A 25,624-nucleotide genomic window follows, 5' to 3' on the forward strand; every position below is an offset into this window, starting at 1 on the left:
GCAGAATGCTCCATGAGTTTCCATTGTTCCTGCTGTCAGTATTCATTGGTATAGGTAGCTTTCCTGCTGGATTCATCACTTCTATTGGTGTTGATGAAGAGTTCATCTCATCCATTCCCTATTTAGGGCCCATCACTAGGGATACCTATGATCAGGTATTCCACTCGGTGCATAGGTGAGGGACCCCAGGGACCAGCAGTAGGTTTGGTCAGGGGTCACCATCTTCCCTTTCCCTAAAAACAGGGTTTCCCATCCCTTTCTCTATTCGCTTGGTACTTCCCCTACTTAGCGTGACAATTATGACTTGCATTTTTCACATTTCCCCTCTGCCAGTTCTACCTCTAAAGCCTGCTTTACACATTGCAATTTCGCATACGATATCGTATGCGATTTTCAATGCCCCCATCGTATGTCCAGCATGTTCAATTTGTTGAACGTGCCGCACAAACGATTAACCCCCGTCACACGTACTTACCTTCCATACGACCTCGATGTGGGCGGCGAACGTCCACTTCCTGGAGTGGGAGGGACGTTTGGCGTCACATCGACGTCACGCGGCAGCCGGCCAATAGAAGCGGAGGGGCGGAGCTGAGCGGGACGTAAACATCCCGCCCACCTCCTTCCTTCCGTATTGCTGGCCGGGAGCCGCAGGACGCAGGTAAGATCTGTTCATCATTCCCGGGGTGTCACACACTGCGATGTGTGCTATCCCGGGTACGATGAACAATCTGACGTTCAATTCGTCAGGAATGAACGACGTGCATGCGATGAACGGTTTTTCGTTCAATCGCAATTGCACGTCGCTGTCACACACTGCAATGTAAATTACAATGCCGGATGTGCGTCACTTACGACGTGACCCCGCCGACACATTGTAAGATATCTTGTAGCGTGTAAAGCAGGCTTAACGCTCACTTCTCTCTGAGTTGGTGGGGGAAAACTATCGGACATGATGTCTTCCATACACAATTTCTCTGACATAAAATACGGTATAGCTGTTGCATGAGACAAGCCTGTGTTCAACCATGTTACAGAAAGGAAAGTAATTGTCTCACTGACTTTCTCAGTTAGTCTTGGGTTTTCGCATGAACAAAGTTCATTTTAATTAATAGGTCTTGGAATAATAATAATAATAATATACACAATTGGATGTTATATAAAATGTTCCTGTGCTGAGATAATCTTATATATGTGTCCCTGCTATGTACTGTGTAATGGCCGTGTCTGACCTACAGGGACATGGGCTGATCATACCACATCTACTGGGCCAGAGAGGAAGTAAAGTATATAGATATTACAGCTTGGGATTGCAAATTATTATTTCTTTCACGGAAACAAAATGTAAAACTCGATGGGAAATATTTTACCTCACATAAAGAAATCAGACATGATTCCCTGCTGAAATTTTGTATAATCTCTTTTGTGTCCTCCTTGGCCCAAGAGCTGTGATATGATTACATCATGCCCCTGTAAGATCAGACACGGCCATTAAGCCTTGCTTATATTATTAAATTGGATGAGTGCAATGCGAGAAAGTCTCACTCAGACCAATGTTAGTCAATGAGGCATTTTTTTTCTCATGGTGATTGAGTATGAGCAAAAAAAATGGAAAATGGTGTGATTGACAGCATATCTCGACTCATATAAGTCTATGTGCACGATGGAAACGTCAGACTGAACTTGGATGACATCAGCGTGCAGTTTTATTTAGGCCGGGGTCACATGAGTGTATAGTGTCCCATGATTCTGTCATGCCAGAGCATTACATGCAATATGCTAATGACAATTAGATGTGACCATGAGCTGAGGGTCATTCACTGTAATCAGATTCTCTCACATGTGAGGATCAGGTCACAGGTGCGAAGAAGGAGAGATTAATTTTTCCATCTTCTTCGTTGCCTATTTCTACATATATTGGACAGCACTCAGATGTTATCAGTGCAGTCCCACGTTTCACATGCACCCATAGACTTGTATGGGTGCGCGTAATCCGATATACGCAGCCAATTGCAGCCCGATTAGTGCTGAGGAAAAACTTGCAGGTCTGACCTTCAACATTGACCAACATTGGTCCAAGTGAAAGCCAATGTTTTCTCACCTTGCACTGCATCGTATTATACATTAGTGTGAGAGAGCCCATACACAGACAGGCAATGGAGAAGATGGAGAAATTAATATCTCCTCACATATATAAAATTATGTCAGCACAGGAACAAACACATCCAATTGTGAAAATGATTGTCATTCCAAGATGTACTGATTAAAATAAAGTATAAAATTAAATTTATTTGTTGGAAAACCCCTTTAAAACACAGAATCAAAGCTTAGAACATTAAGTTTGAGTGCGCACTTTACTTTTTGTATGCAGATTTGATGCAGATTTTGACACAGATCTGCATGTCTATCCTTATGCTTTCTTCCTTGTAGATTTGGTGTGGAAAATAATCTGCAGCATGTCAATTGTTGGGGCAATTTTTCCTGTGTTTTTTTAGCCCTTCATAAAGAAAACTGCATGGCACAAAAAAGTACCAAAAACACACGGTTTTTGGTGCGTTTTTCTGCCAGAAGCTGCAGATTTGATGTTGAAACTTTTTGCACTAAATCTGGGACATGCGCATATAGCCTAAATGTATCTGAGCTCCGCTTATTCCGCTCTATCATATGCTTCCATGTGGTACCTAACAAATGCACTTTAAGTGTTAAATTAATTGGATTGTCCAACAGTAAAATATTTTTTTCCGCCATGGAATGATTGAAAGTAATGAAAGAAAACATACTCGCCAGCACCTCCCACAGGCTATACCGGAGGTTTCCAGCAGGTCCAGAAGTGGAGGTTGGACGTTTTGGACATTCTTGTCTGGTAACTAGTGATGTGTGGACCTGGACTGTAAAAGTCCGGATCCGCACGGTTTCAAAGTATCCAGGTGCTGGATCCGGTCCGGAATTCTCAGGGAATTCCAGCTAACGATCCGAGTTTGGCACTCAGGTAATACAAAAAAATAAAGGAAGAATAAATAAAAAAAATAATAATGCAAGGGGTGCTTCATACTCAGCGAACCTTTATCTGTGCTGGTATCATAATATGGGGGGACTAAAATATATTTTTACTGTACGATATAGACCCGCAGACAGTGCCTGTGATTGGAAGTGTCAGACGCTGTCCCTCAGGCTGGGGGCGCATCTGACTGCAACCAATCACAGACGCTGATGTCGCGGGCGGGGAGGACGCCGTCGCTGCTGCGCTCTTGCTAACGCTCGGGTCCGGCGCTGCTGCGGCTGCTGCTGCTGCTCGGTGGCTCGAGCGGTGGGCCGGATCCGGGGACTCGAGCGGCGCTCCTCACCTGTGAGTGAAAGGGGTGGTTGGTTTGGGGGATTTAGTCCGTGGCACCACCGCTGCTGATGACAGGGATCCCGGGAGCGATGGTAAGGAGCAGCTGGGATGTTGTTTTCCCCCTCCGTGGGTAGGGGTTGGTGGTCCCGGGGCCCGGTGATATTGTGACGGGGAGGCAGGGTTGGTGAGGTGCAGGGTTGTAGGGACAGCGCAGCGTGGTGCCAGATGGCACGGGTGTACTTACTCAGCAAGGAAGGTACAAAGTCCTCGGTAAACCAAACGGCTGGATGGACGGGTCCCGCAGCCGGCTGCAGTGTCTCTCCCCGGACAGGTGATAGCGGCTGTCTTTCCCTGCACCTTGATGTTCTCCTTCTGACTACTATGGATTCCCAATGGTAGTCCGCTCCCCGGTGTATGGGTACCGGAGGAGCCCGTTTGCCCGCAGGCGCTGGCCCTTGAGTCTCTAGCCTTAGGCGGTAGCTGTATACCCTCACGGTGTGGGCGGTTGCCTTCAATCGGGACTTTTGCTGTTGTGAAACCCCTGGAGTTCCAGTCACATTCGGATCTGACTATTGTCGGCGGCTCCAAGCCTGGTCGGGGTCCGATGGCCCTGCCTGTGTGTGCTGGCTTCACTTCGCTCCCCGGTCGGTACCGGCGGGCCATCGCCCGTCCCCGGTCCTACGGTTCCGCGATGCTCCACCACTCCTGCAGACGGCCACCACCGTCTGCCAACCTTGCTGTCAGTGCCTGGGCCACAAACCCAGACACCAAGTGTTTACTCCTCACTCCTCAAACTCCAACACTAAACTTCCCAACTCCTCAACTGTTCTGTCACTTTTCCCACCTCCAGGCCTGTGAACTCCTCAGTGGGTGGGGCCAACCGCTTGGCTCCGCCCCACCTGGTGTGGACATCAGCCCCTGGAGGGAGGCAACAAGGATTTTTGTTTGGCTGGTGTCCCTGTCTAATGGGGGTGGGGGTGTTATCTGTGACGACCTGGCTAGGCTAGGGCGCCACACTGATGGGTGGGGAAAGCAGTGCATATGCATGAACCTAATGAGCAGCTTGGAAGTGAATGGGCGGTCGCGGGAGAAGTTAGAGCCGCATCGGAGCCTCAGTAAGTATAGCGTGCCTGCTCTTATCTCCCTATCCATTCTACCACCATGTTTAATCGCCGGATTTTGGTCCCTTTAGACTTATATGGGGATCTGCGTCCGGCCAGATATCAGGGATCCATTCTGTGCCGGAGCCAGATTTAAAAAATAAAAAATCCAGTTAGGTCCACCGATCCCGATTATCTGTGTGTCTGACCATCACTGCTGGTAACCAGAAGAGCATATCATCTCAATCTGATTCTTATAGTCAATGGGCTTGGACTTAAAATTAAAAAAAAAATTATTGTCAGGCAGCCCCTTTAAACAATAATCAGAGTTTATGGTGATTTTAGCCCATGGCAAATCATTATCACCAGAATCTCTAGTGAGCGTCAGAAAATGTAATAACAAATGTAAATTCAGTTTTGCGCTGTGATACATTAGTCAGGCAGAACTGCCCTTTTATATTAAATCAAATATTAGAATTTGACAGAGATCTATCCGGACCCTTTAACGGGAGCAGAGCCGGGGCCGGTATCTCCACAGCTTATATGTGATAGAAGCAATGCCTTGCATACATGGAATAAGAATGAGACCTTGAGCCGTGAGCAGCAAACATTTCTGCAGAACATCTTTCCACGGTCAAAGTAATGTCACAGTGACACTGGAAAATTTCCAGCCTCACTCCTCTTCCATATTTATAGAAATTGATAAAAATTGATTAAAAGCGGAAGCAGGAATAAGGCTTTCACAATAAATTAGATTATCTTCCAGGGAGCAAGCGATATACAGTACTAAGATCTGCAAATAATAACCGCATTCTATCTGCACGATATGTCTGCCGGACAAACATGATAGCCACATATAGTCTGAGAAAATATAGAAATATTGTAATAAAAAAAATGATGTTTCCCAATCTGAGGGCAGCATAAAATTGGGACCGAGGTACTGATTCCATCGATGTACGACTTAATTGACTTACTGGGCTTCTTGATGTATTTTTGAGAAAATCACTGTTTTACCTGCAGCTCTGCTAGTCCTCTCAATGATGAGCTGTGTATAACAATGATTGACAGGTTTCTGCTTACACTGTTCATAGGCAGAAATCTACTGATTAATCGTGAGGGGCAGGAATCTGGCGCTCATGAACATGGGGAATTACATGCCAAGAGCTTATCATTGAGAAGAGCAGAAGATCTGCAGCTGACGAAACAGTGTTTTTATCAAAACTACAGTAAGAAGCCCAGAGAGTGGGCAGCGTAGCGTGGTGGCTCACTGTAGCCTTTCTGCACTGGAGTCAAATTCCCACCTAGGACAAGATCTGCAAGGAGTTTGTATGGATTTCCTCCGGGTTCTCTGGTTTCCTCCACCCTACAATGACATACTGGTGAGGATTGTATGTTGTGAGCCCCAATGGGGACAGTGATAATAATGTCTGTAAAGTGCTATATAAATGAATAGTGCAATACAACCAACTAAAATAAATAAGTGACCCATTATTTCAATCAGGGTTTCAGTCCCTAAGATGGGGCAGAAAAAAACTGGTAAAGATTGTCTTTAAGGCATTGAAATTCTATGTACTGTAACATTTCAGAAGTAATCATTAAAGGGAACCAGTCAGGTCCAATATGCACCCAGAACCATGAGCAGTTCTTGGTGTATATTGCTAATCCCTGCCTAACCTGCATAGATAAAGAGATCTTTAGAAAAAGTATTTCTAAAGATCTTTTATCGTATGCTAATTAGCGAGTGGACTAGTCCCCGCACTCATTAGCATACGATAAAAGATCTTTAGAAATACTTTTTCTAAAGATCTCTTTATCTATGCTAGTGTAGAGACAGTTAGGCAGGGATTAGCAATATACACCCAGAACTGCTCGTGGTTCTTGGTGCATATTGGACCTGACAGGTTCCCTTTAAAATAATTAGATGTCAGTACTAGAGCTGAGGGTTAATTCCAGGGGTAAATGTAGCTTCCTTTATTTTTTTATCAACATGACTTCTCATTGGCAGCTTAAAAAAGTGGAGTACCCCCTTAGCATTCATAAAAAAAAAATCTTGGGATCATGTTTCACTATCTCTGAAGAAACAGTCACCAAATCCTTTCTGATGCCAAGTCAACAGAGGGAATAAGTAACCCACCACAATTTACTTCATCGCTGTCATCTTCACAGTCTGCTTCTCCATCACATCTTCTGGAGGCCAAGATACAACGACCAGAGAGGCACTTAAAGTGGCTGGGCGAGCATTCTGTACCAAAAGCACAAGATTAGTTCTAGATAACTTTAATTTTGGCCTTACCAGATCATATTATTATAATTCACTTTAATTTATTTATCCTCTATACCCCATGAATAGACAAACAATGAAAAAAATAATTAATAAAACAACCTAGTGAATTTACAATGCAAGGAAACAATATAAAATGGGCTTTTTTTAGGTTCTATTCACACCTGCGTTTTTGAGTTCCATTTCTCTGTTTAATATCAATTCCTATGAAGTATAGATCCATTTCAAAATGGATGTGAATTGAGGCAGTGGAGCCCCATTGACTATAACAGGCTCCATCTGATAATATCCATTCAATATTCTTGTTTGTAAGAACAAAAAGCGGAGAGAGATAATAAAAAATAACAAAATAGACTTATGTGATATCGCCGCATTCAGAAATGTCCTGTCTATCAAGATATCAAAATAATTAACACAATCAGTAAATATTGTAAAGAAAAAATTTATAGAGCGCCAAAATTACTTTTTTTTTTGCTAAAAAACATAGTTTAAAAGAACTGAGTCCTCAGTGGTTGATACCTTTTAATACCTAAAGGGTGCTTTACACGCTGCGATATCGGTAACGATATATCGTCAGGGTCACGTCGGTAGTGACGCACATCCGGTGCCGTTACCGACATCGCAGCGTGTGACACCAACGATCAACGAGCACAAAAACGTGAAAAATCGTTGCTCGTTGACACATCGCTCATTTCCTTAATATCGTTGCTGCTTCCGTTACGATGTTGTTCGTCGTTCCTGCGGCATCACACATCGCTATGTGTGACACCGCAGGAGTGACGAACATCTCCTTACCTGCCTCCACCGGCAATGAGGAAGGAAGGAGGTGGGCGGGATGTTACGTCCCGCTCATCTCTGCCTCTCCGCTTCTATTGGACGCCTGCTGTGTGACGTCACTGTGACGCCACACGAACCGCCCCCTTAGAAAGGAGGCGGTTCGCCGGCCACAGCGACGTCGCAGGGCAGGTAAGTCCGTGTGACAGGGGTAAGCAAGGTTGTTCACCACGGGCAGCGATTTGCCAGTGTCATACAACCGACGGGGGCGGGTACAATTGCTTGCGAGATCGCAGCGTGTAAAGCCCGCTTAACTGAAAAGATGGTAATAATAGCAAGCTTTCAAGACTTCTCAGGTCTCTTCATTAGGCATGGTATAACACAAAATCTGAAGAGTCACATATTTATCCACAACAGGACATAGAATGGAGCAGTAAAGACAAGTTATGTGAAGCAGAACCATCAGTATGGGAAGGGCACAAACAGTTGTGGCAGTAAATATTGCAGCGGTTCATAGATAAGCAATGTGAAAGTTTTATTGACCTCTGATTGAGGTCTGGTCCAGAGCTGTGATGCCCCCAGATGCTCTGAGGAGCACATTTCTTTATTGATGTAGAACGACATAAATCCATGTGACACATTCATTCCTGCTCTGAATGTGTCATAGGTCATCATAAGTTTGAATTCCCAAAGTCTCTCTTGGAAATTGCTGGTATTGAAAGGAAATTTCAAATCCCAGAGAAAAAGGAGACTTTGGGAATTCAAACTTATGATGACCTTCGACACATTCAGAGTAGGAATGAATGTGTCACATGGATTTATGTCTTTCTACATCAATTAAGAAATGTGTTCCTCAGAGCATCAGGGGACATCACAGCTCTGGACCATACCTCAATCAGAGGGCAAGAAAACTTTCACACTCCTTATCTATGAACTGCTCAAATATTTACTGCCACAACTGATTGTCCCCTTGCCATACTGATAGTTCTGCTCCATGTCACTTGTCTTATTTACTGCTCCATTCTGTGTCCTGTTGTATAAATATGTGACTCTTCAGATTTTGTGTTATACTGAGCCTGATGAAGAGACCTGCATAGTCTCGAAAGCTTGCTATTATTGCCATCTTTTCAGTTAGCCATTAAAAGGTATCAACTACTGAGGACTCTGTTCTTTTAAACATTTTTTTTTATCTCTACTGGCTAACACGATAGAAAGGTATATATTTTTTTGCTGGAATACCACAAAAAATGCTGTAACAAGCGATCAAAATGTCATATCTATTCCAACATGATAGCAATAAAAATATCTCGCTCCGCAAAAAAAGAACTTATCACACGGCTCTATCGACCGAAAAATGAAAACCTGACGGGTCTTGAAAATTGCGACACAACCTCCCAAATTTTTTATTGCAAACTTCTGATTTTTATTCAACACTAAAATAATAAAAAAAACTGTACATGTTTGGTATCGCCCAAATCCCACTAATAAGAAGAATCACACTGTGAGGTCTGTTTGACCACAAAATGTACACCGAAAAGACAATTCCCAAGAAAACATGGCAGAATTGTTGGATTTTTTTCCACAATTTCTCTACATTTGAAATCTTTTCCTATTTTCCAGTATACTATGTAGTAAAATGAATGGGGTCATTCAAAAGTACAATTTATCTCGCAAAAAATAAGCCATCATATGTCTATGTGGACTGAAAAAAAAAGTTATGGCTATGGGAAAAGGAAGAAGAAAAAAACGAAAAGGCGAAAAGAGAAATTGGTTATGTTGTGAAGTGGTATCGAGGACATCAGGATGTATGGACTTCTGGTACATATGTGTCTGTATGAAGGTGTTCTGTGTATACATACAGTTGAAACCGGAAGTTCACATACACTATCTAAACACATCTACATGTTTTTCTCATGATCTCACATGAAATCAGAATAAATCTTTCCCGTTTTAGGTCAGTTAGGAACCAAAATTATTTATATTTGCCAAATGCCACAATAATGAGAGAGAATGTTTTAAGGCATTTTTATTACTTTCTGCAAAGTCAAAAGTTTCCATACATTTCATTAGTATTTGGTACCATTGCCCTTAAACTGTATGACTTGGGTCAGATGTTTTGGATCTCATTCCACAAGATTCTCACAATAGTTAGTAGGAATTTGGACCCATTCCTCCTGACAAAACTGGTGTAACTGAGCCATGTTTGTAGGTCGCTTGCTCGCACTTGCCTTTTCTGCTTTACCAATACATTTTCAATTGGATTGAGCTCAGGGTTTTGTGATGGCCACTCCAAAACATTGACTTTGTTATCCTTAAGCCACTTTGTAACCAGTTTTACAGTATGCTTCGAGTCATTGTCCGTTTGGTAGACCCATTTCCCCCTAAGCTTTAAGTTCCTGGCTGATGTCTTGAGATATTGTCTCAGTATTGTTGCATAATCTTCTTTCCTAATGATGCCATCTATTTTGGGATGTGTAGCAGACCCTCCTGCAGAAAATGAACCCCACAACATGATGCTGCCATCCCCATGGTCCGCAGTTGCGATGGTGTTCTTAGATTTCAATGCTTCTCCCTATTTCTTTCAAACGTAACGATGGTCATTATGGCCAAACCGTTCAATTTTAGTTTCGTCAGACCACAGGACATGTCTACAAAAAATGTTCTTTGTTCCTGTGTGCATTTGCAAACATTTATCTGTCTTTTTTATGTTTCTTTTGGAATAATGGCTTTTTCCTGGTAGAGTGGTCTTTCAGCCCATGTTGATACAGTACTCATTTCACTGTGGATAATGACACAATCTTACCAGCTTCCACCAGCATCTTCACAAGGTGATTTGCTTTTGTTTTTGGGTTGATATGCACATGTCTGACCAAAGCATGTTCATCTCTGGTACACAAAATCCATGTCCTTTCTGAGCGATATGATGGCTGGACATTCCCATCTTGTTTGTACTTGTGTATAATTGTTTGTCCAGATGAACGAGGCACCTTCAGGTATCTGGAAATTGTACCCAAGCATGAACCAGAAATGTGCGAGTTCACAATTCTTTTCCTGAGATCTTGGCTATTTCTTTTGACTTTCCTGTGTTGCTACACAAAGAAGCAGGGTGTTTTAAGTGTGCATTAAAATATATCCACAGGTGTGTCTCTAATTAACTCAGATCTTGCCAATAAACCTATCAGAAGCTTCCAAAGACATGACATCATCATATGGGCTGTCCCATAATGTTTAAAGGCATAGCACTCTTAGGGGTACTTTGCACACTACGACATCGCAAGTTGATGGTAGCGATGCCGAGCGCGATAGTCCCCTCCCCGTCGCAGCTGCGATATCTTGTGATAGCTGCCGTAGCGAAAATGATCGCTACGGCAGCGTCACATGCACTTACCTGCCCTTGTGACGTCGCTCTGGCCGGCGAACGGCCTCCTTCCTAAGGGGGCGGGTCGTGCGGCGTCACAGCGACGTCACACGGTAGGCGACCAATAGAAGCAGGGGGGCGGAGATGAGCGGGACGTAAACATCCCGCTCACCTCCTTCCTTCCTCATCGCAGACGGGACGCAGGTAAGGTGATGTTCCTCGCTCCTGCGGCTTCACACACAGTGATGTGTGCTGCCGCAGGAACGAGGAACAACATCGGTCCTTCCGAAATTATGGAAATGACCGACGTTACACCGATCATACGATTTTAACGCTTTTGCGCTCGTTAATCGTAGTAAAAAGGATTCACATACTCCGATGTCGACAGCGACGCCGGATGTGCGTCACTTTCGATTTGAACCCACCGACATTGCACCTGCAATGTCGTAGTGTGCAAAGTACCCCTAAGTGTATGTAAACTTTTGACTTTGCACAAAGTAATAAAAATGCCTTTAAACATTCTCTCTCATTATTCTGGCATTTGGAAAATATTAATAATTTTGGTTCCTAATTGACCTAAAACAGGAAAGGTTTATTCTGATTTCATGTCAGATAGTGAGAAGAACATGCATACTTAACTGCTGCCCAATTGATCTACCTCTCCCCTTCCCTTATTCCTCCGTTTCGCCGCTCTGCTCTCTTCAATAGCTCCCAATTTCCTAAAAGGTACAGTTTAAACACTAAACTATTTATCATGCCTAATCAAAAGAGGACCCAGGAAGGCCAGGAGCTATGGAGATTTGCAGCGCTCCTGATCTAGTGGTCATAGAGAACTAACCTGGTCGATTGACCAAAGTCCTGGATATCTCTAGTTCTAGCTTATGAAATGATTTCTGGGAATAGCCAAAGCCTTTATACACATTATATGAAAGTTGCCCAAACATGCAGATAATGTCAGAAGAGGGAAGTAGAATCTGGCTCATTAAATTTCAATGTTTTGCCTCTGCTAAAAGCCAATGTCAGAGGGGTTTGGTAGCGGCTCTTTTACAAAGAATACAGGATTGCTCGGCAGAACTATGAATTCATGCCTAAGGGCGAGTAGGGAGAGATTGCTGTCAGTCATGATCACTCAGCTATCTAGAATACAGTACATTGGGTCTTAAACACAAGTGTAGTTATTTGAGGAGACATTTCGGGTTTTGACAAAGTAAATAGCGCTCCTCACCTTCCACGTACTGGTCCGGCAGCAGGCATGTCTGGTTATCTGATTTTTCATCAGGAAATTGACTACAGTCAGTGTCTTCTGGCCACTGTAGGCCCACAATCCCTAATACAGACTCACAGCGCTCTTTTGAATGTTCACAGAGAGATCTGGAATCAGATAGTCAATAAAATACAGTGCTTTGCTGATTTGAGCAGGTTAGGACAATCTACTCAATAAAATTCTAAAAAGAAACTATCATTACATTTAAAGCAAATCTGTCATCAATCCCATCCAAGTACAGTGTGATGTATGGGAATAGACCCTGTTTCCAGTGATGTGTCACTTACTGCGCTGTTTCATGTAGCTTTGATAAAATCCCTGTTTTATCTGCTGCAGATCTAGCAATTCTCTGCTGATCTCTGTATAACCCCGCCAACACCACTGATTGGCAGCTTTCTGTGAGCACTGTGATTTTTTTATTAAGCAGCCAATAAGTGGTGGAAACTGGGTTACAAAGAGCTCAAGAATATGGAGGACTATGTGAAAGAAGGTTTACTAATCCTGTTGTAATAATCTCCTCCTGATAAAATAGTGATTTTATGAAAACTACACCCAGCATGCTAGTAAGTGACTAGTATTACTAGAACTGGAGTCTCTGTATCTACATTGTGCTGCCTTTAGTTTTGTTAGCAAAAACCTGATGGTAAATTCACTTTAATCAATTTACTAAATTACATTCAATACGTCCAAAACTAACAATTTTACATCCTGTCATTCTTTCCAATAAAAACGAGAAATCGAGGGGTCCACAGAATTCAGTGTGACGTAGTAACTAGTCAAGCATATGTAAATACTAACTGCATATGCACTGCTCCCCCCTCCCATCTCTCAGTGCTGGCATCAGTGATAGTAAATCTGAGCTGAATTTGCCCCCACCCCATGCTCCCTCCCACCCCTCAGCAGTGATAGTGAATGCACTGAGAGGTGGGTGGGGGGAGCAGTGAATATGCAAATTATATTTACATAAACATGACTAGAATGCTGGAGACACAGAATTCTACAGCAAGATAACAGGATAAGGTACAGCAATAAAACTTACTTATCCTGAAAGGTCTCCTTAAGCCCTATTTAAAGATAACATTAGTATTGTACTACATAATAACCTGACAAATTCCCTTTAAACAGCCCATACACATATGATGGCTAGTGGCTGAGGGATCAATCTGCCATCAGCTATCTCTTCCAATTCCTTCATGCACATAAATATTTGGCTAAGTATTTTTCAAAGGGGACTGCAGAGAAATCTCTTTCTAAAAAAATTATAGCAACTGCTGACCCTTAATTTTCCTCACTTCATCTGTCAGCGAAGAATCTGGAGACTCTAAAGGCTGCTTTACACGCTGCGACATCGCTAAAGCGATGTCATTGGGGTCACGGAATTTGTGACGCACATCCGGCTGCGTTAGCGATGTTGTTGCGTGTGACACCTACGTGCGATCGAAAATCGTCGCAAACACGTGCAAAATCGCTAATTGTTGACATGCTCCCCTATTCCCAATTATCGTTGCTGCTTCAGGTACGATGTTGTTCGTCATTCCTGCGGCAGCACACATCGCTATGTGTGACACCGTAGGAACGAGGAACCTCTCCTTACCTGCGGCCGTCCGCAATGAGGAAGGAAGGAGGTGGGCGGGATGTTCGTCCCGCTCATCTCCACCCCTCCGCTTCGATTGGGTGGCTGCTTAGTGACTTCGCTGTGACGCCGAACGAACTGCCCCCTTAGAAAGGAGGCGATTCACCGGTCACAGCGACGTCCCTAGGCAGGTAAGTAGTGTGACGGGTCCGCGCGATTTTGTGCGCCACGGGCAGTGATTTGCCCGTGACCCACAAATGATGGAGGCGGGTACGCACGCTCGCAATCTCGCTAGCGAGATCGCAGCGTGTAAAGCAGCCTTAAGGCCGCTTTCACATTGCGTTGCGATCTCCATTCAGTGTTCCCATTGGGGATTGTGTCCAAACCCTCTGCAAAACTGGTTTTTGACGTATGCGTCGATGGGGCTATTTACTATAGTGGTGCAGACGGGGTCACCATGTGCTCTATCATGCACCATTTTCGTGAGTATATACTTTCTGGAGGCAGACACCCAGACGTAATAAACTGCACCTCCGGAAACTGTGTATTCTTCGGAAAATGGTGCACAGCAGAGCACTGGGTGACTCCGTCTGCACCATAATAGTCAATGACCCACTCGATGCATACGTCCTAAACCCATGTTGTGGGGGGGGTTCGGACGGAAGCCCCAACGGGACCACTGAATGGAGATCAGAACGCAATGTGAAAGCGGCCTAACACACATTGGACTAATGGGGGGTTTTGACTGACTTTAATCTGATGTGTACATGGGCCTTTATTTCATCAAGACAAAGTGAAATTTTGAACTGTTAAAATTTAGCAAATTTAAGAAATTAATAAGCATAGCAAAGTAGGAATAAATGTCGGACACTTTATTAGATACACTACCTGCACGGGGGTATTCGTTGATTCGTCTGCAGTTCACACTTTGGTACCAGAATAGTGCAAGCAAAGTACATGAGATATTTGTAACAATTGGTCTGAACAAGGGCTGGGAACAGCGATGACTCCCAGCTTATGGAGGCTTCTTTCTGAGTTCTGTGGCCAAGGTAATTTGGGAAATGTGTATAATTGTAGGGCAGATTCATACATAGTTCGAGGCTTATCGGCTCACATTGACCTGAGAGTAAAGAAAACAAATACAGATTAATTTTTCCATTGCAATTACCTTTGTTATTATAGTCAATAGAGAAATATCACTTATTTTGTTCCTCTATTCACAGATGTAGCAAATATATGCAACTTCATGGGAAAGGCCCAACCACGTCCTGTGTCACAGCTGTTTCTCCAGATGGCCCGAGGAGGAGGAGAACTGCTGGTAACTATATTATTTTCACGGTTGGTGCACTCTTTGTTACATCTGTGTACAACAATTGTATTCTTCTGTCAAAGTAGTCAGTCCCATCAAATAACATGTGAACGTAACTTGCAAAAAGAGCAGTAAATCACACAAAAAGCTCCCGAAATCATGCACTTAGGTCTGTAGGAATATTTAAAGCGAAATTCAAATTTAAGAAGGCTTTTTATTCTTTAAAGGGAACCTGTCATGTGAAAAACACTACTAACCTGCATATATGCACTTAGAGCCCCACTGCCGGGAGGAAATTAGCTTTATTCCTCCTGGTAGCTCAGCAATAGAGATGGCTGTCAGTCAGTATGGCGGTGCAGTAATAACCAATGCTCACTATATACTGTGCGGTGACTGAAACTACGCCAGTCATACCCCTATGACTGCCGGACGCCGAATGCTGCCAGGAGGAATAAAGTTCATTTCCTCTCGGCAGCTCAGCATTAGAGTCGGCTGTCAGTCAGTGTGGGGGGCGCAGTTATAACAGCCGCTCACTATGCACTGAGCAGTGACTGAAACCCCCACACTCCCGTACTCACATGACTGGAAGCTGAATGCTGCCAGGAGGAATAAAGTTCATTTCCTCTCGGCAGCTCAGCACTAGAGTCGGCTGTCAGTCAGTGCGGGGGGGCACAGATATAGCAGCCGCTTAGTCACTGAGCAGTGACTGAAACACCCACACTTCCGTACTCACATGACTGGAAGCTGAATGCTGCCAGGAGGCATAACGTTCATTTCCTCTCGACAGCTCAGCATTAGAGCTGGCTGTCAGTCAGTGCAGAGGGCGCAGTTATAACAGCCGCTCACTATGCACTGAGCAGTGACTGAAACCCCCACACTCCCGCACTCGCATGACTGGAAGTCAAACGCTGCCAAGAGGAATAAAGTTCATTTCCTCCCGGCAGCGCATCGGGCAGGCTAAGAACTCTATGTACTTGCAGATTAACCCTATATGTGCAGGTTAATAGCGTTTTTTCACATGACCATTTCCCTTTAATGTGAGAGCTCTAGATAAAAGAAAATTACATAGCTACATACAAGAAATATCCATTATGATATGAATGAATTAAACTAACAGTTTACATGAGCAAAAAGGCAAAGGTCTAAAAATCTCAAGTGTATAATGAAAAACACTAAAGCCTGCTTTACACGGTACGACCGATTGTGCGATTTCACAATCGATCGTACCCGCCCCCGTCCTTTTTGAGTCACGGGCAAATCGCTGCCCGTGTCGCACAAAGTTAGTAACCCCCGTCACACATACTTACCTCTCGTGCGACCTCGCTGTGGGCGGCGAACGTCCACTTCCTGGAGTGGGAGGGACGTTCGGCGTCACACCGACGTCACACGGCCGCCGGCCAATAGAAGCGGAGGGGCGGAGATGAGCGGGACGTAAACATCCCGCCCACCTCCTTCCTTCCACATAGAGCCGGCGGCGGCCGCGGGAGGCAGGTGAGCTGCTCATCGTTCCCGTGGTGTCACACGGAGCGGCGTGTGCTACCACGGAAACGATGGTCAACTAAATTAAACGATATTATGGAACCTAGCGAGCAGTACCCAACTCACGATTTGTGAGCGATACTGCGTCGCTAGGAGGTGTCACACAGGCCGGCATCGCCAGCGATGCCGGATGTGCGTCACAAAATCTGTGACCCCGACGATCTATCGCACGATAGATTGTCTGGTGTAAAGCAGCCTTAAGACTTTAAAAGAGCAGATGCTTTAGATAGATTTAACATTCAAGCTCCAGGACTTTAGAGCAAAATAAATATAACAATGATGTCATCATGTCAAGAGTGATGTCATCATTGGAAATTTGCATTGTGCTAAAACACCCTTTTACATATAGTTCTGCTGTTTTGCATAAGGTCATGTTGGTAGCCCAAGCAAGCAACTTGGCTTTCTATTTCAAAACCTAATGCTTTGCTTTCCATCCCTGCACATTAGCACTCAAGGAAGTACCTGACATCACCACTATAAAGTGTGATGTGACAGAAAGACAACCACTGGCATAGATTAATTTTGCTTACATGTTCTTTAAAGGGAATCAGTCAACAGGATTTCACCCCTAAACTCTTTATATGTGCATGTATGGTAGCTCTTTTATAGACAAGTCCAGCAATACTTTTACAAGGCCAGTCTGTTCCTCCATTACTGAGAAATCAGCATTTGTATTGATATGCAAATGAAGTTGAAGAACTATTTGTAGATCTGAAGCCTCTTTCACTCCAGCTCTATTCCCTGCTCTGTGCTGCCTCTTCCAGCTTGACTGACAGCCTCCTTGCTGTGTGTCTTTTGGAAAAGGACCAATAGTCAAGCAGGAGGAGGAGACTTTGGGTGGGCAATAGAGCTGGAGTGACGGAGGATTCAGATCTACAAATAACTCTTTAGTCTCATTTGCATACCAATTCAAATGCTGATTTCTCTGTAATGGAGGAAGGACTTGCCCTATAAAGGTATTGCTGGACCATGTCTGAAAGAGGTATACAAGAACTTAAATAGTTTGGGGTGTGAATTCGTGATAACAGATACCTTTAATTTGCTACTATATTTTAAACCAATTTTAGTTCAATGATGCCACTAATGCGAATAGCCTGGACTGTCATTAATAGTTATATGAAAATCAAAAAGGTCCGTGGAGCCTCTGTTAGGAGTCTCAACATGGAAAATAGTTATAAATCAATAGTTATATAAACAAGTTAAAAAACATTTACGATGGCCTGCCATAAAATAGCAAATATTACTAAGCAATAAAAAAGAATGAGCTTCAACTATCCCAATACTAGAATCAGACAAACCCTAATATTATTGGAAATTAGAAGATGTAATGAACATACTGCAGTTGGTTCTGTTTTGAGGTATTTCACAGTTGGAGTCATTGGCACATGATCCAGGGCACAATGGTAAAACACATCTTAAATCTCCTTCTTGGCATGGCTGACCTGTGAATTAAATGCAGAAAAGCTCATACAGCTTCATCACCTGTCTGGGGAAAATGTGTCATCATTTATAAGATAAAGAAAAGTAACGCAGCATGAGCTACAATGAGAATCTGAACCATTCCTTCTTCAGTTTTTCCTATCATTGGCAGAGAAAGGCCACACTAGGAGTTAGTAATGTAATTTTGAAGGATTAGGCTATTAAGACAACAAAATCAAGGTGGATTTCATTTAACACGTGAAGAAAAGGATTGAAAAATTGTTGGTTTTCATGTGCACCACCCAAGAAGGTCGATGCAGAAGATGAGAAAGTTCATTGTTGGATTACATGATATGGAGCAGCAGGTTCATCGGAACCTAATGCTGGGACTAGTATGGTTCTATTATGCAGTCATGGCCGAAAGTGTTTGGACCCTTGAAATTGTTCCAGAAAATTATATATTTTTCTCCCAGAAAATTACTGCAATTACATGTTTTGCTATGCACATGTTTATATCCTTCCTGTGTATGGGAACAGTACAAAAAAACACAAAAAAACTGAGGAAAAAAGGCCATTTGGACATAATCTCACACAAAATGAAAAATATCAACACTCTCAAGGTTACAGAGATCTTGATGTTCCTTTTGTCCATGGTGCACAACATGATCAAGAAGTTTACAACCTATGGCACTGTAGTTAATCTTGGACAACAGAGGAAAATTGATGAAAAGTTGCAAGGCATAGTCTGGATGGTGGATAAGTAGTGCCAATCAAGATTCAAAGAAATTCAAGCTGTCCTGCAGGCTCAGGATGCATCAGTGCGAACTATCCATCAACATTTAAATGAAATGAAAAACACTATGGCAGGAGACCCAGAAGGACCCCACTGCTGACACAGAAACATTAAAAAAAGTTAGATTACACTTTGCCAAAATGTATGTGAGAAATTTCCCATAAGAAATCCTTATGGCAAAGCCTCTTCTGGACATATGAGACCAAGGTAGAGCTTTTTGAGAAAGTATATCATTTTACCGTTTACCGAAAATGAAATGAAGCCTATAAAGAAAAGAACACAGTACCTACAGTCAAATATGGTGGAGGTTCAGGGATGTTTTGGGGTTCTTTTGTTACCTCTGGCACTGGGTGCCTTGACTGTGTGCAAGGCATCATGAAATCTAAAGATTACCAATTGATTTAATGTAGTGCCCAATGTCAGAAAGCTGAGTTTGGTCTTAGGCCATGGGTCTTCCAGCAGGATAATGACCCAATCTTATTTCAAGAAGCCCCGAGAAATGGATGGAAACAAAATAGTACTCATTTTGAGGTGAGTCTAAATAATGAGATGTCAAAGCAATAGAGAGAGAACGTGAAACCTATAAAACCCTGAAAAAATTCTACAGATAGTGCATGTTGTAGCAAAGCAGTGAAGAAGACTGAAGAAAAGGGAATAGTTTGTAGTTTCTTCAGTACTTATTTGCAAAGTTCACCAAATCAGGCGAATTCACATATCACATGATTCACTCATCTCTATTATTTAATAATGAATCTGTGCAAATCTGGTGACTGATCCGCTTTAAGTTGGACAGTCCCCTTAAAACCTGGAGAATGTTGAAATGTTTATAGCCCTATATCAGATACCAGAGCTGAATATAGGTGAACAGGTTTACAAGTATTTTGTCTATAGCTGTCGTGCAGCCAATTTCAATTCTTTTAGTGTCATCTATTTTTCAGGACGATACATTTATTTATCTCGTACCTTTGTTTGCAGTGCAATTTGCTTCATCGCTGCCATCTTTACAGTCATTATCTCCATCACAGAGGAAGGCACTGGGAATGCACTGCCCGTTCTTACACTCGGAGAGGCCTTGGCTATGGCACGCTATACAAACAGAATAAGACACACATTAATGTCTTGAAATTCAATTCTACAAGAGTCAATGTGGCATTTTTCCAGGTTCACACACACACACACACACATATATATATATATATATATATATATATATATATTATTAGCTGTAGTAATTATTAATTAGTTGTAGTAATTATTTGCAATTTGTAGTAATATTATTAGTGTTTATATGACAATAAGTAGACCAGAAACTCTACTTTTGATACTTAATCGTGATGTATTGTGAAGTTGATATAATCAGCCAAATCAATTGGGTTATACAGTCATATGAAAAAGTTTGGGTACCCCTATTAATGTTAACCTTTTTTCTTTATAACAATTTGGGTTTTTGCAACACCTATTTCAGTTTCATATATCTAATAACTGATGGACTGAGTAATATTTCTGGATTGAAATGAGGTTTATTGTACTAACAGAAAATGTGCAATCCGCATTTAAACAAAATTTGACCGGTGCAAAAGTATGGGCACCTCAACATAAAAGTGACATTAATATTTTGTAGATCCTCCTTTTGCAAAAATATCAGCCTCTAGTCGCTTCCTGTAGCTTTTAATGAGTTTCTGGATCCTGGATGAAGGTATATTTGACCATTCCTGTTTACAAAACAATTCCAGTTCAGTTAAGTTTGATGGTCGCCGAGCATGGACAGCACGCTTCAAATCATCCCACAGATGTTCAATGATATTCAGGTCTGGTGACTGGGATGGCCATTCCAGAACATTGTAATTGTTCCTCTGCATGAATACCTGAGTAGATTTGGAGCGGTGTTTTGGATCATTGTCTTGCTGAAATATCCATCCCCTGCGTAACTTCAACTTCGTCACTGATTCTTGCACTTTATTGTCAAGAATCTGCTGATACTGAGTTGAATCCATGCGACCCTCAACTTTAACAAGATTCCCGGTGCCGGCATTGGCCACACAGCCCCAAAGCATGATGGAACCTCCACCAAATTTTACTGTGGGTAGCAAGTGCTTTTCTTGGAATGCCGTGTTTTTTTGCCTCCATGCATAACGCCTTTTTGTATGACCAAACAACTCAATCTTTGTTTCATCAGTCCACAGGACCTTCTTCCAAAATGTAACTGGCTTGTCCAAATGTGCTTTTGCATAACTCAGGCAACTGTTTGTGGCGTGCTTGCAGATCCGGCTTCTTTCGCATCACTCTCCCATACAGCTTCTCCTTGTGCAACGTGTACTGTATTCTTGACCGATGCACATTGACACCATCTGCAGCAAGATGATGCTGCAGGTCTTTGGAGGTGGTCTGTGGATTGTCCTTGACTGTTCTCACCATTCTTCTTCTCTGCCTTTCTGATATTTTTCTTGGCCTGCCACTTCTGGGCTTAACAAGAACTGTACCTGTGTTTTCCATTTCCTTACTATGTTCCTCACATTGGAAACTGATAGTTTAACTCTCTGAGACAACTTTTTGTATCCTTCCCCTGAACAACTATGTTGAATAATCTTGTTTTCAGATCATTTGAGAGTTGTTTTGAGGAGCCCATGATGCCACTCTTCATAGGAGATTCAAATAGGAGAACAAGTTGCAAGTGGCCACCTTAAATACCTTTTCTCATGATTGGATACACCTGCCTATGAAGTTCAAAGCTCAATGAGGTTGCAAAACCAATTTAGTGATTTAGTAAGTCAGTAAAAAGTAGTTAGGAGGGTTCAAATCAAGAAATTGATAAGGGTGGCCATACTTTTGCAGCGGTCAAATTTTGTTTAAATGCGGATTGCACATTTTCTGTTAGTACAATAAACCTCATTTCAATCCAGAAATATTACTGAGTCCATCAGTTATTAGATATATGAAACAGAAATAGCTGTTGCAAAAACCCAATTTGTTATAAAGAAAAAAGGTTAACATTAATAGGGGTGCCCAAACTTTTTCATATGACTGTAGTTAGTGATGAGTGAATAGTAAAATATTCCGGTTCGGATTATTAGTACTGAATACCTAGTACTATTCCAGTCTTTTTAACAATATAAAGTCCACGATGATCCAGCAAGCAAGTCCAAAAAGGATTTTTTTAAAAAAATTGAAAACTTTATTCTAAGTCATTAAAAAGGGCCATAATTTGGTCATGGCAATTCATGATACAGAGTACGCATTTCGAACAAAATAGTTCTTACTCCTTCTCTGAGGAGTAAGAACTATTTTGTTCGAAACACGTACTCTGTATCATGAATTGCCATGACCAAATTATGGCCCTTTTTAATGACTTAGAATAAAGTTTTCAATTTTTATAAAAAAGCCTTTTTGGACTTGCTTGCTGGATCATCGTGGACTTTATATTGTTAGCAAGACTGTCCGACTCTCCTGCATCCGTGCACACCTAGTGGTCTCCTAGGAACAGGTGAGCGGGATTCAACTTTCTATTTCTTGCATTTCTAGTACTATTCCAGTATTCGTTACGAATAACGAACCTAAGAATAATGGTCCCCGTATGCCGATATTGACTGGATCAGCTGACAGCCTAGTATGTATGGGAGCTTCTGCCAATTGATGGTTGGGGAAAATGTCGATGACTCGTGTCCGATTTCAGACAGATGATGACATTGCTGTCCCAGAGGTAAGCTGCCGGCCAATGTGTCTATCCTCTTTCTCATAGAAAAAACAAGAGCACTCAGCTGAACCGGTGCTCCTGTGTAGAGGAGAGTCAGCTGAGGTGGCTGTCAGGCTGAAAAGTTGTCTGACAGCGATCTATTGTGTATGACTGCTTAAAGAGAACACGTCAGTGTAATTTTACATGTCAAAGTAAAGGTATGGCTATAATGGCGCAGTTATCCAGATTGATAGATTTTTTAATGAAAAAATCTGCATTTGATATTATGGTTAATGTCAGACTCCAAGAAATGCCATCTATAGAATAATAATGGCCCCCCGAGGAAGCCCTACGTAAAACGCGCGCGTCGGGACCCAAGGTCATTATCCTCTTCTCCTTCCCTTTGCTCAGGTCAAAAATTGGTGAGTTATTTTGAACTCTTTGTGAGCACCTTCACTTGTGAAACCCATTTCCCTGACTCATACTGTGCACTTTAGATGTATGGTGCTGTGTCTAGACTGGTTGCAGGATCCATAGGTCACATGATGCGGCCAACCTATACTATAGGGTCACTTTTTTGATATCTGTACTGCACATGGTCTAATAACAAAAAAAAACTGGGATTACAATTGTTGCGGTACATTGTCTAAAGCGGGCTTTACACGCTACGAGATCGCTACAGCAATCTCGTTGGGGTCACGGATTTTGTGACGCACATCCGGCCGCTGTAGCGATCTCGTTGTGTGTGACTCCTAGGAGCGATTTTGGATCGTTGCAAAAATGTCCAAAATCGCTCCTCGTTGACATGGGGGTCCATTCTCAAATATTGCTGCTGTCGCGTGGGCGAAGTTGTTCCTCATCCCTGCGGCAGCACACATCGCTACGTGTGACACCGCAGGAACGAGGAACCTCTCCTTACCTGCCACACGCCAGCAATGAGGAAGGAAGGAGGTGGGCGGGATGTTCGTCCCGCTCATCTCCGCCCCTCCGCTTTGATTGGCCGGCCGCTTAGTGACGTCGTGGTGATGTTGCTGTGATGCCGAACGTCCCTCCCCCTTGAGCGAGGGATTGTTCGGCAGTCACAGCGACGCTGCCGACCAGGTAAGTGCGTGTGACGCTGCCGTAGCGATAATGTTCGCTACGGCAGCGATCACCAAATATCGGCATAACGATGGGAGCGGGTGCTATCACGCTCGCCATCACTAGCATCGGCTAACGATGTTGCAGCGTGTAAAGCCCGCTTAAGATGTGACCTTCTTCTATGCCTTATTTTGTTGATGTGAGAAGAGGGTTCTGATGTAAATGCTGCCTATCTTGCACTTTAGCTTCTCTATTTTTATATTTTGTATTGTAATTTTGTATATTATGTGATTCATAAAATTTGGAATATTTTTGAAAAAAATTTCCTGTGACTATCTGTCCTATTACTCAGTAGTTTTTTTCTAGGATTTATTATGGTGTAGTAAGCTTTAGATGCATAGGGCCAATACTGTGAGTAGTGTCTTTGGCTCCTGTCCCAGCTCCACCTGCCTCTGCTCTCTGTATCTGCCTCCTATTTGAAGTCCATGCCTGTGCCGTTCTCACCAGCGGTCTTCAGTAAAATAACGTTAGTGGCGTCGCATGTTCAGATTGATATCTCTGCTCAATAATGAGCTCAGATCTCAATCCACATCTGGTGCCATTTTATTGAAGACTCTCAGGAGATCAGTCTGCACAAGCACAGCCCGCAGTGAGGCAGGCGGAGGGACTGGGGCAAGAGCTGAAGACCCTACCCAGAGTCCCACCCCTATGCACCTACAGCTCAATACACCAAAACTTCAAATATTGATTAAAGAGTACCCGTCATGCAGATTTCTTCACTATGCTGATAAGTTCTCTTTAAAGGCCGCTTTACACACTGCGACATCGCTCAAGCGACCTCGTTGGGGTCACGGAATTTGTGACGCACATCCGGTCGCTTTAGCGATGTCTTTGAATGTGACACCTATGAGCGATTTTGAATCGTCGCAAAAATGGTCAAAATCGCTAATTGGTGACATGCCCCCCTATTCTCGAATATCGCTGCTGCTTGGTGTACTAAGTAGTTCGTCGCTCCTGCGGCAGCACACATCTCTATGTGTGACACCGCAGGAACGAGGAACCTCACCTTACCAGCAGCCGCCCGCAATGAGGGAGGAAGAAGGTGGGCGGGATGTTACGTCCCGCTCATCTCCGCCCCTCCGCTTCTATTGGATGGCGGTTCGGTGACGCTGAACGAACCGCCCCCTTAGAAAGGAGGCGGTTCACCGGTCAGATCGACATCGCTAGGCAGGTAAGTAGTGTGACGGGTCCGCGCGATGTTGTGCGCCACGGGCAGCGATTTGCCCGTGTCACACAACCGATGGGGGCGGGTACGCACGCTAGCGATATCGGTCACGATATTGCAGCGTGTAAAGCGGCCTTAAGTCGCTGCTAGATAAATATGGCAGTGGCTTACCTCTCCAAAAATGAGAAGAATATTTTTAAGAAGAAGGCAGAAGAAATCCAACTGCCCTATCCTTATCTATTGCTGACATCTGCTGTTGGGAGACAGTTGGGAGTCTCCACACACATTACATGGCTGGCAAGACCTTCTGAAAGCAGCAAATTGGCCATTATATATAATATGTATGCCCAGAAAAATTGTAGTTATATAATAAGGTTACTTAAGTGATAATAGATCCTTGCTTTTGTCTTTTCTTTTTCATTTTAATTAGATTGTCACCTCTGTGGTTGTAGATTTCACAGTAACTAAACTGGCGCAATAGTGACAGTACAATTATGACAATACTGATTTCATATATATATATATATATATATATATATATAATACAATAAATGATAACGATCTCGCAGTACTATGATAAAAGTGAAGTAACAACAGTACATACTGCAAATAACAATATCAATCACAATCAGTAGCATAATATAACAATAAATTACCATTTAAGTGACACATTAAAATGTGTCAATATTACTGTTTATATTTCTCATTTTTGGAGCTTATTTTACATAGAAGAAGAGAAGTTAAATTTAATTTTTAATTTACATTTTAAACCACCCTACTTTTGGTTGAGTTATCTTATCCTTGGCCACGTAACGAGCATGAATCATAAAGTGGTGCGCACAGAGCAAATGTTGGTGAATTAATAAAGCACACACTGTATACATCATTGTTTCAGCCAAAAATGCACT

The 25,624-nt window shown here is 42.9% G+C and overlaps 1 protein-coding gene across 1 annotated transcript in view; it reads right to left on the reverse strand.

The window, feature by feature from the left end:
* The window catches only part of CORIN (corin, serine peptidase), a 467,012-nt gene that overhangs the window by 58,453 nt on the left and 382,935 nt on the right, over window positions 1-25,624 (reverse strand). Inside the window, exons 9-13 of the mRNA XM_075347015.1 lie at window positions 19,705-19,827; window positions 17,867-17,971; window positions 14,570-14,801; window positions 12,070-12,215; window positions 6,566-6,673 (exon numbers count right to left, since the gene is read on the reverse strand). Of these exons, the coding sequence (XP_075203130.1) occupies window positions 6,566-6,673; window positions 12,070-12,215; window positions 14,570-14,801; window positions 17,867-17,971; window positions 19,705-19,827 (714 nt within the window). The remainder of the gene's footprint in view (window positions 1-6,565; window positions 6,674-12,069; window positions 12,216-14,569; window positions 14,802-17,866; window positions 17,972-19,704; window positions 19,828-25,624) is intronic.

This window comes from Anomaloglossus baeobatrachus, chromosome 1 (assembly GCF_048569485.1).
Source record: "Anomaloglossus baeobatrachus isolate aAnoBae1 chromosome 1, aAnoBae1.hap1, whole genome shotgun sequence".
Classification (NCBI taxonomy): Eukaryota; Metazoa; Chordata; class Amphibia; order Anura; family Aromobatidae; genus Anomaloglossus; species Anomaloglossus baeobatrachus.